The following is a 12,136-nucleotide window of genomic DNA, read 5'->3' as shown; positions in this document are numbered from 1 at the left end:
CATTCATTCATTGTTGCACCCTTCTCCCCGCACAAACCCCTCCCCCCTCCCCCCCCATCAACTTTTGTGTCTTTGACTGTTTAATGGCCTATGTGCATATAAGGAGCCCTGCTGGTGCAGTGGTTAAAGCAGCTAGGTTGCTAACCAAAAGGTCTTCAATTCGAACCCAGCAGCACCTCCTTGGGACAAAGATGTGAAAGTCTGAATCCTTTCAAAGGTTACTGGGTTACTCTGAGTCGGCAGGCAGTGGACTCGAAGGGAGTGGGCACATGTATATAAGCAAGTTGGTCTATAAGATTATGTAATTGCATGTGCTTGAGTAACTGTATAACTGCATCTGTGTTTCTTTTTTTTTTTTTTAATTATTTTGTTGGATCTGACTGGTACAGGAGGAGATTGCCCCTCCTTCTCCGGCAGAACATCTGGTGGATTCAAACCTCGTATCTCTAGGACTGCAGTGCAGCTTCTTGCCACTACGCCACCAGAGCTCCCCTGCATCTGTGTTTCTTTGGTGGCTATGCTGGTAGCTACATTTGCTTTTTATGTGTATGTGTGTGTGTTGGAGCATGCAGGGAAACATAACATCATCTTTCTATGCTACTGCAGAGCTGTGTACCTCCTTAATCTCTTCTCCTTTAAAGAAATGTTTGTTTTTTAAATACCAGGCCAAGACTTACATCTTCTGATAATCTTCCAGGCTAGCCCAGTGCCCATCTGTGTGTCTCCAAAAGATGTCCTTGTGCCCAGAACTGGAGAGTGATTCTCCTTTACCATGGCTCTGTCCTGTCTCTCCAACTAGGGGCAGCATGGTGTAGCGGAGAGAGTGTTGGACTGGGAGTCCAGAGTCCCCAGTTCTAATCCCCATGTCACCTTTCCTTTCTGCCACCTGGGCAAGCCCTTCTACTACACCATGCTGCCTCTTATGTCCAGTGTCTTAGGTCAAAGCTAATCCTGACTTACTGAGCCTCAACTCTTGTTGTGAGTCTGAGGGTGACACCTCCTGAGAGGCTGGTATTTTATTCAATCACACAGGAAATACTCATCGAACATCCACTATATTCCAAGTTGTGTAAACCAGTTTCCCCATAGATGAGACCTCAGAGATATGCTAATCCAATTCTCTTCAATTTAGGATGGTCTCCATCAATGGGACAGGTAGAGGGGCAGAGGTAATGCCCAGTGTGAAGCCCTTGGCATGTACACGTAACAAAGCACAAACAATGACTGGAACACAGCAGGCACACTGGCCATCACAGAAGGCCTGACATGAGTTGCCCCCCTCCCACCACCTCAGTGTCATCTCTGAGAGCTCTCCATCCTGAGATTTCCAGCCACACAAAACTGTTTGTGGCTCCCCACTGCCACCTCCAGGCCTTGACACAGGCTGTTTCCCCTGGCTAGAATGCTTTTTCTTCCACTTTCCCTCCATGATTTCTTTCCATCCCCCAAGGCCCTGCTCAATGTCTACTCCTCATGAAGTCTTCCACAAATCCCTTTCCCCCTGCTTGAGCCCTGCTCTCACATCTATTAGTACTGCCATCTGACATAATAATGATCATACTTCCCATGGCTATTTCTCTAGTTAGCCCCAGAAGGGGCAAATAACATCAGCTCAAGGTTCCCCGGCACCCTGTAGAACACCATCCCAGCACTTGCCTTGAGATGTTGAATGAGTATGTCCTACTATCTGCTTTTTCACATTTCTCAAGGGCAGTGACTACTTTACTCCTCTTAGTTTCCCCCTGGCTCAGTAAGGAGTACACAGCAGCTGTGCCACCCACATTTAATAGAAACTAGTGGTAGTATGACAAAGCACAGGCAAAAAGGTCCAGGGTACTGTCACGGTCCTATGTTGTTTTTTCTCTACAAATGTCCTACTTGCTCCAGGATCCTGGAAGAATGCTGCCCACAGCAAAAAACATGGAGATCCTAGTGTGGGGCTGGTGGGGAAGATGGATCAGAACCCCTGGAACCAGAACACTGTTGACTCTTGGGGAGGCCTCACCTAACTCAAGGCAGAGGGAATATCCTGAACAGATGGGACACACTAGAGCCAACACCACCTAGAATTCCTGAAGCCTCCTAGGAATTACGCACTTTCCCACACAATTCAGGGTTCACATCTTTGCAGGCTGACTGTCTCTCCATACCTAGCACAGAGCTGGGCATCCTGGGAATAGAGCCAACTATCTTAAGATAAACTAGCCCCCAAAGGCAGTGGTTCACAAGAGCATGAGGGGCGGACGGAAATATCACCCTTCCTGCCCAGAAAAGCTGCTGCTCTCCCAAGTCAGGCCAGCAACTGAAGGTGTCCTGAGGGGATGAAGGTGGAGGGTGTGTGTTCCTGCTCACTCTATCCCAGTGTACACTGTCGCCCAGACAACATATAATGACACAATGCTTCCTCTCATTTGGTTTCTTCAGCATGTGACAGGCCAAGACCAGCTGAAACAGATTTAAGGGTTTAGAGAAAAGGGGATTTCCAAGGGACAGGTAAGTGAGGGCAAGCTCTCCCTCTACCATCTACTAACACTTGTCAAGATTCTGCTGGCCACAGGTTCAGCTATTCTGGTTTAACTCCCTCTGCTACAGTAGCAAAGTAGAGGTGGTTGGTAGGAAGTGTCTGGGCATACTGACTGACAGCTTCCTGTAGGCCAGAGGGAAATTTCCAGGAGAACTGCTGGAATATATGCTACAGGTGCCTATCTGGGGCCTCTGTGAGGAGGGTAAGGGAGAGACACTGAAAAAAGGTGTCAGAGGCGGGGGTTGGTAATACCCTATTGGCCTCCTTCCTGCTCATCACATCCCTAACAGAGGCACAAGGTTGCTATTTTCCTTCGGAACGGCAGAGTCGGAAGCTGAGGTCGTCCTGGCAGGTGTGGGCTCCTTTTCCACTCTGATGCTGGCCAGCTCTGTGACCTTGAACAAGTTACACATTCTCCTCCAGGCCTCAGCTGCCCGTCTGTATGTGAGATGACGGCTCTCCGTGATATCTCAATCAACCCTCAACATTCAGGATTCAGGAGTGACTATGCTCTCAGGGGCTCAGTCAGAGTCACCCTATTTCCCAGCACATTTAATTCTAGGTCCTGTTCAGGGCAGAGAAGAGTCAATCTATTGAAATCTTGGTCTCAAGGGGTTCAGAAAAGTGAAATATGATGATTTCTCTACCCTTCACAACCCCCGACAGCCAGCTAGTTCTCAAACCGCAACAAATTCCTTGTCTGATCCCAGTTCTACAAGCTCCCTCAACTCCAACCTCCACTCATCCTTCAATTTTAGCTCAAACATCACCTTCTCCAGGAAGCATTCCTTAATCCCCAGGGATCAGTGTGCTTCCTCTTTGTCACGCTACTCAGTCCTTAATTACGTGTTCAATATGTGTCTGATTCCATTCCTCCCACTAAATTTGTGAGGTTCATGAGGTCTGGGACCTTGTACCTCTTGTTGATCCCTAACACAATACCTGACATGTAAGACAAAACAAAAACCACCCTCCTTCTGCATCTAAGAGTAGAACTTTAACCCACAGGGGTTTTAGTAGACAATCAGGCCTTTCTGTTGAGACATCTTTGTCTATATCTGAACCACTTACTTTTCTTTCTACATTAACTTTTTATGTGATTTGAGTGAAAATTTACATTCCATTCAACAATTCATACACATTGTTTTGTGACACCAGCTAAACCCCACATTGTAACAGCACACTTCCCACTCCCTTCTTGTGTTCCCCATTTCCATTCATCTTCTTTCTTATTCCTTCAAGTTTATATATTTTTCTCTAATCCTCAATTTCACCAAGAAAAATAACCTTTAGGGACGGATCCCTCCTGAAAACACATACAAATTACATTCTGGAAGTTCTTATTCCAAGATTGGGTTCTTCTTTATTTGGGGAGTCCTTGATGTATTTAATATTGTTCAATAATACCACAGCACAAAGGCATTGATTCCTGATTCCTCTGTCTTACTACTGATCCACGTATTATTGATGGTTCTAAAGAATGTGTTCTTTCCTGGTGTTATTGATCACCTTACAGGTTTGGCTGAAAGCTGACTCACGGGTGTGATTTCAGTTCCAGGCTTGGAGGATGGGCAAAGGCCACAGCCTCAGAGGTTCCACCCATCTTTATCAGATCCTAAGACTCGAGGGCACATAACAACAACAACAACAAGCCTTTTCTATTTTTGTTCAATTAAGTCTTGTTTTACACTGTTATCTACTCTTTCAAAAACTCTCTAATGTGATCTACTTTGGACAAGAGAGCAGTGGAAGCTAGGCATCACCTAATTCCTCTAGACTCAGGACAGAGATCAAAGTTCACATTAGTCATATAAAGTTCCTGGTCTCAAGGAGTTCAGAAAAGTGAGATATGATGATCCCTCTACCCTTCACAACCCCAGATGGCCAGCTAGTTCTCAAACCCAACAATTTCCTTGCCTGATTCCAGTCCTACAAGCTCCCTCAATTCCAACTTCCACTCATATATACAGTCTTTTGCTTCACTATTCTTTGTTCCTGATGGGATGAAATCAGTAGCTGCATCATAGATAATGACTTGTAAACTTTTAAAATCCCAGTCCTTACTCACTAAAATAAGCTATAGAACATGGTCTTTGGAAACATCAATCTTTCAGTTAGCTGTCAAGTGCATTAACCATTTGCACAAGCCAGGAACTACCTGGTACATGTTGGGTGTCATTAACACAAAAACAGTGACCCTACAGAACTGCTCCAGAGGGTTTCCTAGGTTTAAATCTTTATGTAGGGAGCTCTGGTGGCCTTGTGGGTTAGGAGCTGCATTGCCAACCCAAAGGGAGGCAGTTTGAATCCACCAGCTATTCCAAGGAAGAGAGACAGGCACTCTTCTCCTGTGCCATTTACAGCCTCCGGAAACCTGCCAGAGGGTCAGCAATAAGTCAGTTCTGACTCTATGGCATCAACTTTGAGTTTGAATCTTTTTGGAGCCAGGTCTTTTTTCTTGTGAAGCTGCTAGTGGGTTCAAACTACCAACTTTTTGGTTAAAAGTTGAGCCCTTAATCCTAGCTCCCCCAGGGCTCCTCTCACAAACCCACTGCCATCAAGTTGACTCCAACTTAGTGAGCCTATGGGACAGGGTACAACTTAGGGGTTTTCTGAGGCTCTAAATCTTTTCAAGAATAGAGTGCCTCTTCTTTCCCTTAGGGATCAACTAATGAGTTTGAACTACTTAACTTTAAGTTAGCAACCCAATGCTTAGCTCACTGCACCACTCAGGTTCTACTTGGTTCATAAACCCATTGCTATAGAGTCAATTATGGAACAGAACTCATAGTGACTGGGTTTAGAGGCTAAAAATCTAAACAGGAGGAGACTTTTTCCTGCAGAGCAGCTGGTAGATGGTTTTGAACTGCCAACATTTTGGTTAGCAGCTGAATACATTACACAGTGTGTCACCAGGACTCCATACGTGGTACGGAATAAATTCTTAATAAGTATTTGCGATGGGAAAGTCTGCGGTTAGGGACCTCTCTAAAGTACTCAAGAGCAACGGTGTCTCTCTGGAGACTAAGGTGCGCCTGATACAGGCCATGGTTTTTGCAATCACTTGTTATGCATCAGAGAGTTGGACAATGATTAGGGAGGAGAGGAGAATTGACGTCTTTGAGCTGTGGTGCTGGAGAAGAGTACTGAATGTACCATGGACTGCTAAGAAAACAGATAAATCCTAGAGAGGGTTAAACCAGGCTGCTTCTTGGAGGCAAGGATTCTGGGGCTTTGTCTGACATACTTTGGACATGTTGTAAGGAGAGACAGGTCTTTGGATAGGGACATCATGCTTGGTAGGTTGGAGGGACAGCGCAGGAGGGGAAGAGCCTCTATGAGGTGTGTTGATTCAGTGACTGGGGTAATCGGGATGGGTGTGTCAGAGGCAATGTGACTGGCACAGGATAGAGCAGGGTTTAGGGCTGTTGTACATAGGGTCGCTATGAGTCGCAAATGACTCACAGCACATAACAACAACAACAACAAGTATTTGTGAAATAAATGAGTGAAGTTCAGCCTCTCCCACCTGAGTCTATGACAGACCATGCTTATCCTTTCACAGGACCCTTACTAGATGGCCACTCTGCCATCCTGTCGCTGAAGGATCCGAGATTCCTGAAGGGACCCTGCCCTTACCTCACTGGTCCAGGGCTCAGGCTGAGACATAGAGAGTGGCCAGGGACACATATACTGTCTGACTGCAGTTCCTCAAACACCCTGCTCTGGCGTCTGGAGAACCTATTTCCACAGAAGTATCAGAGAGGTGATAATACTACAGATGGGCCTTGATGGCTGAATAAGAGTTCACAACATAAAACCTGGAAGGAAGCCCAGTGGCCTGGCCAGGGGACTTGCATAGGCTGCCTCTTCTAGCATTTTGGTTTTTTAAATTTTGATTTTAACAAAAATTTACAGAAAGGCTGGGTTAGTTTGTTTTGTTTTGAAAGACAGGGTTTTCATTCATTACTGTTGCTCATTTTTCTACTTTCACCTCCCTTCTCCCCGCTCCCAATCCCTCTAGCAGTCTCCAGTGAAATTTACAGCCTTAGAAACCTGCTGGAGGGTCAGCTTTGAGCTTGTTCTGGCTTGATGTTAATGAGTTTAAGTTTTTAGACATTGAAAAATTAAGGGAAATACATCCTAAGCAAGAAGGACAGCACATGCAAATGGCACAGAACATGAAAAGAAACAGCATGCTTATTGAAAAGCAGACAGTCCAAGTACTTGCCTCCTAGCAAAGAGATACCAATTTGGCCTGAGAAGCAAAATATCCAGTATTCAAAGTGTCTCACTTAGTCTTAGAGCCACAAGGGGCCCTAATTAGCCGGGAGAAATAGTATACTGGCCTTTCCTCATTCATCTCCCTATGCCATCCAGAACACTGGGTCCTCATCTTGTCCACTTAACTAGCCAAAAGTAGGCTCTCCTTCCCTGGACTAGTTCCCACCGTCATGCTTAGCCCCCAGCTCCTAATAACCAGCTCTTTCATCCCATCCTCAAAGCTTTGGGACCCTAGAACTTTCAAGAGTCTCAGAGACCATTAAACTCTTTCTCTCTCACAACATGGCAGGTCTGGCTCAAAGTGGGGCAGGGCTTCCCCTGGCCATCCAGCAGAGGACAGCTCAAACACAAGTGTTTCTTCATAAGTCCAGGTCAGAGGCAATGTTCCCTGAGTGGCCACAGGAACTTGGGAGAGGGTTCAGTGAGCTCAGAGGTTAAGTTTCATGGATTTGACAGAGTAGACAGAGACTACAAGACAGAGTTGTTGTTGTTATGTGACATCAAGTCAACTGTGACTCACAGCAACTCTATGAACACCAGATCTGAACTTTGCGCCATCCTCACCATCTCTGATGTGTAGTCACCATGTCAATCCATCTTGTGGAGGATATTCCTCTCTTATGCTGACCCTCCACCTCTCCAAGCCTGATGTCCTTCTCCAAGAACTGGTTCCTCCTAACAGCATCCTTGCCTCCAAGGAGCATCACGGTTCCACTTTCTCTAAGACTGAGCTGTTTGTTCTCTTGGAAGTCCATGGGATATTCAGTATTTTTCTCCAACCCCACAACTCCAAGGCATCGATTTTTCTATCATCATCTTTAGACACTGTCCAACTTTCAGATATATAGCAAGTACCTGAAAAGATTATGGCTTGGCTTGGACCAGGGAGCTCTGATGACCTAGTGGCAAGAAGCTGTGGTGCAATCTCAAAGGCATGAGGTTCAAGACCACCAGCTGCTCCGAGGGAGGATGGGCAATCTCCTCCTGTGCAATTAAATGCCTCTCAAAACCTGCCAGAGAGGAAGCTATGGGTGGGTTCTGACTCAATGGTACACAACAACAACAATGACGATGACTTGGATCAAGCACACCTTAGTCTTTAAACTGACATACTTGCTGTTTAATACTCTGGAGGGATCCCTGGCAGCAGATTTCCCAATGTGATTCTTTTTTTAATTTCTTAACTGATAGTAGCAAGGGTCTTTTTTTTTTTTAATTTATTTTTTGTTATTTGTGTGTGTACCATCAAATCAGACCTGACTGGTACAGGAGGAGATTGTTCCTCCTTCTCCAGCAGAGCATCTGGTGGATTTGAACTGCGTACCTCTGGGATTGCAGTGCAGCTTCTTGCCACTAAGCCACCAGAGCTCACCAGTAACAAGGGTTTTGATTGTGTATTTTAAGATGAAATCCTTGACAACTCATCTTTTCCCCATCTACGATAATGTTGTCTATTGGCCTATTGGTAAGGATGTTTGTTTTCTTGATGTTGAGATGCAAACCATATTGAATGCTTTGATCTTAGGCGGCAAGCAGGTCATCCTCACCTTCAATGAGCAAAGTTGTGTCATCTGCATAATGCAGGTTGTTGATAAGTCATTCTCTGATCCTGATAACACATTCTTCTTCAAAAGCCCACCTTCTTGAATGATTTGCTCAGCAGTTTCAGAATCAGAACCATCCCCACTTCTATCCACTAGATGACCCTTACCTCCTGACTCCCACTGACCAAGAGAAATTATCTGAAGAGACAGATGCTGCTCCTGGTCCTAAAGCTTGTCCAGTCCAAGCCTCTACAGTGATTAAGCCCGTCTATAGTCAGAAACAAGGAAGCCTGAGGAGGCACTAATGACTAAGCATGGGACTACTAACCTGAAGGCTGGTGATTCCAACCCATGCCTCCCTCCAAGAGGAGCCTCGGAAGAAAGGCCTGGCAGTCTACTCTGAAAGGAAAGCTACTATTTGAAAATCCTGTGAAGCACATTTCTATTCTGAGACACAAGCTGGAACTGATTCAGCAGCAACTAGTTCTTGTAGGGTTAGAAACCCATCCAACATTACACTCTTTTGTTTGGAAAGAGTGTGCCTTTAGAGGCAGACTCTGCCACGCTGTAAACATCCATTCCACGTGGACCGGGACCTTTTACCTGATTTGTCTCCCAGGTATCCTCAACACCTTGAACAGTACCTGGCACTGTATAGTACATAAAACATGCTTTTCAAATGAATAAAGGTGAGTGACCTTGAGTCACCCTATGGGCCTGTTTTTCTTACCAGTAAAGGATGCTAACTGTCTGTCTACCTCACAGTTTGTTGTGAAGACAAAGGAAGACTTTCATGAAAATGTCTGGCATATTGCAAATAGCCTCCACGTTACTGCTCTTTCTCTTCAAAGCAGCCGGGACCCTGTCCTTTTCCACTGTGCTCACCTCTTCCAGAAAGTCTCCCCTGGTTATCTACCAGGCTCCATTCCTGGCAATTGTCCCAGAAACACTTCCTCCCCACAAACTTGTCCAGAAGCCAGTTGATATTTCTGGAAAATATGGATTCCTGTTTTGTTTTGTTTTTACTTTTTCTTATGCCTGAGTCCTCCCATCAAACAAAGGTTAAGATTCTACTTTCTGTGGCTCCCCTTAAATCATCATTGTCACAGGTCTGTTGTGTGATATAAGCTGTTTACTAAACACTGACCAGGATCTGAATTAATGCCTAAGTCCCCAATAAAACAGCAGAAGCCTGCTTCCACCTGAACCATGCTCCACAGTTCACAAAGCCCTTGCATGTTTGTTATCTAATTCTTCGATCCTTGAAACATCCCGGAAAGCAAGGTTATATTACCCCTATTTTACAGATAAGGAAACTGAGGTTTAGATAAGGTTAATAATCTGCCTGTGTCACATGGCTTGAAAGGAACAGACAAAGGTAGTCAGGCTGTTCTGGCCCAATTTTTCTCCATCAGGAACCTTAGAGAACAGGTGAGTACTCATAAACACAATAATGGTAACTACCTGCCTATCCATGGTGACTTCACTTTCATATAATTTTTACGTCTTGGAGACAAAATGTCACAGACCTAGAAGGCAGTGTCCAAGCGGAGGGTCCACCTTATGCATCAGAATTAAGCCCTCAGAAGTAGAGGTGACTTCTCTAATCGCTAACCCAGGATTTAAACTTCCATTTGCTGTGCTCTCTACCCACTTCTATCAAGTTCCCTCATTTTCCTCTCATCCTTTATTTTTCCATCTGTACAGTGGACTAGGGAGTAAAACCTTTCAGCCTTACCTTTTACTCTAAGCCCTTGACAGAGTCATAAAAAAAGTGCCAGTTTTTGGAGACATGATCTGGGCTTAAAATCTTAGTGTGGTCAATGATCTCCTAAGAACATTCTATCTATTCCCCCACTTCCACCTTCCCTAGTCTTCCTCCTGAATATATTCTCCCCAGAAAGAGTTAAGCCTTCTTCAGACTTTCTTTCACTCCTGGCCAGCGGTGCCAGTGGAGATTAGGGAGATCGGATTTATTTCTCTTAATAAACAGAAAAGAAGTTGGGTTGGGCGGGTGACAAGGAAACAATTGGAATAATGGGAGGCTGGAGCAAAAGGGAGCAGGACCTTCCTCTAGTCATACCCTGGGCCTTGTTCAGACCCGGGGAAACAAAAGGCAAGGGCAGGGAGGTGTTGCCCACACACGTGGGCTCAAATCAGGCCGGCCTGCTGCCCAGAAAGCCCAGTGCCACCCGATACTAGGCACTGGGTCGTTGGGGAGGCCAGGCCACTAACCCAATGACCCCAAATCCAGGCTGCTAGAGCAGGGGCCGTAAGAGTGAACTATCCCAGCCCCCTGGTTCCAATCTGTTCTCTTCAGGTAAGAGGGTCCCCCACTGCCCTGGAGTCCTCCACTAACCCTCTGCCTAGGACCATACTCCGTCCTGCTACAATTCTGAATGGAACCCTCTTGAGTGGGGTGGTGATGATTTCAGACTGCAAAGCAATCTGAGCTAGACTCCACATGCTGTGGAGCCTACAGAACCCCTGAATCAAAGCCCACTCTAGGCCTGGCCCAAGCGCTCTAAATCTAGCACCCTGACTTCTATTTATGTCTGAGCTGCAGGGGAGCAGAGACCTTTTCCAAAAAGCAAGACTAGACCGGATGCTATCACACAAGAGGCTTTTTCACCCTCTCTGTGACCCCTTAAAGAGTTCCTTCTAATTCTCCAGAGAAGGTGGTGAAAGGACACCCACGGAGGGTAAACATGGGCGTCATGGGATGGGCCCTGCAAACAACCATTTCCTCCCAGGTCCCAGGGACTGCTGGGGACATCAAGCCCAAGGGGGCTCCACCCTCTTGCTGAGCTTCATTCCCTCTCCCCTACAATGGAAGGCAGGGAACAAAGGGGGAAATGAGAGAAAAACCAAGCAAGTGGCCCAAAGAAAAGTGGTCTTGGCAGGGACAGGCCAAATAAGCCCCAGGCTACCCAGCCAGGCCAGGGGGGCTGCCAGAGGCCCCTACTTAAGATCTCACCTCAGATCAGGCACAGTCTCCCTCAGTTTCCCCCACCTGTAATCATACATCCAACACTGGCATTTTTTTTTGTGGATTCTTCCAGGCTAGCGGATGGAGTGACCAACGGGAGGGGAGTGGTTGATTTGGCTACTGAACTTCCCACCCCAAGAGATGGCTGCTTGGCCCAGGTGAGTGGTGAGAGGGGGCCAGGTAGGAAAGGCTAATGTTGGGAGCCTGTGACATTCTGTGCTTCGGTGTTGAGTTCCTCGTGGAGCTGAAACCCCTTCTGAGTGCAGCTGATTTTCCGGACCCAGAGACCCCAAAAGCCAAGGCCACCTGCCTCTCCCGTTGGCCATGAGACCCTGACTCAGCAGAGGGCAGGACTAGGGGTAAAGCTGGGGGCGGGGATTACCTCACTGCCCACCAGCCAAATTGCCAGTACTTCCTGCTTTAATAAAGGGACCTCTGCGTAGGCAGGGGTCCACTCGGCGGCGCAAGACTGGGTTTGGTGAGTTCCAGGGCAACATCGCAGGGCAGGGGTGCTTGGGTAGATGCAGTGGCTCATCGCTTCGCCAGCAAGAGCAGCTGGGCAATCGCCTCCCCAACACGCCCCAGACCCTGGTTGAGCCATTCCGACCGCACCCTCGGCGCCGCCAGACGCTCAGCCCAGGTGCTGCCACCTTACCTCGGCCTTTGCCCTTGGTCTTCCTGGCCTTATCGTCCGCCTTCTTACCCCGGGGGGCAGCTTGCTCGGCGCCCTCGGCCCCTGCTGTCTTTTTCTTGCGCCGCTTGCCCCGCAGCCAGCTGAAGGCGCGGCGGAGGCCA

At 46.9% G+C, this 12,136-nt stretch overlaps 1 protein-coding gene across 1 annotated transcript in view; it reads right to left on the bottom strand.

Moving 5' to 3' along the window:
- The window catches only part of KIAA1522 (KIAA1522 ortholog), a gene marked incomplete at its 5' end in the record, with an annotated part of 29,638 nt that extends 17,503 nt beyond the window's left edge, over nt 1–12,135 (bottom strand). Inside the window, one exon of the mRNA XM_006895000.1 lies at nt 11,997–12,135. Coding sequence (XP_006895062.1) covers nt 11,997–12,135 — 139 coding nt within the window. The remainder of the gene's footprint in view (nt 1–11,996) is intronic.
- Between the last annotated feature and the right edge of the window lies 1 nt (nt 12,136).

The sequence above is a fragment of the Elephantulus edwardii genome, unplaced genomic scaffold, assembly GCF_000299155.1.
Source record: "Elephantulus edwardii isolate Elephantulus edwardi_28Jun2011 unplaced genomic scaffold, EleEdw1.0 scaffold00152, whole genome shotgun sequence".
Lineage (NCBI taxonomy): Eukaryota > Metazoa > Chordata > Mammalia > Macroscelidea > Macroscelididae > Elephantulus > Elephantulus edwardii.
Note: the sequence above shows the minus strand (reverse complement) of the source record. Positions and strands in the feature narration are given on the sequence as shown.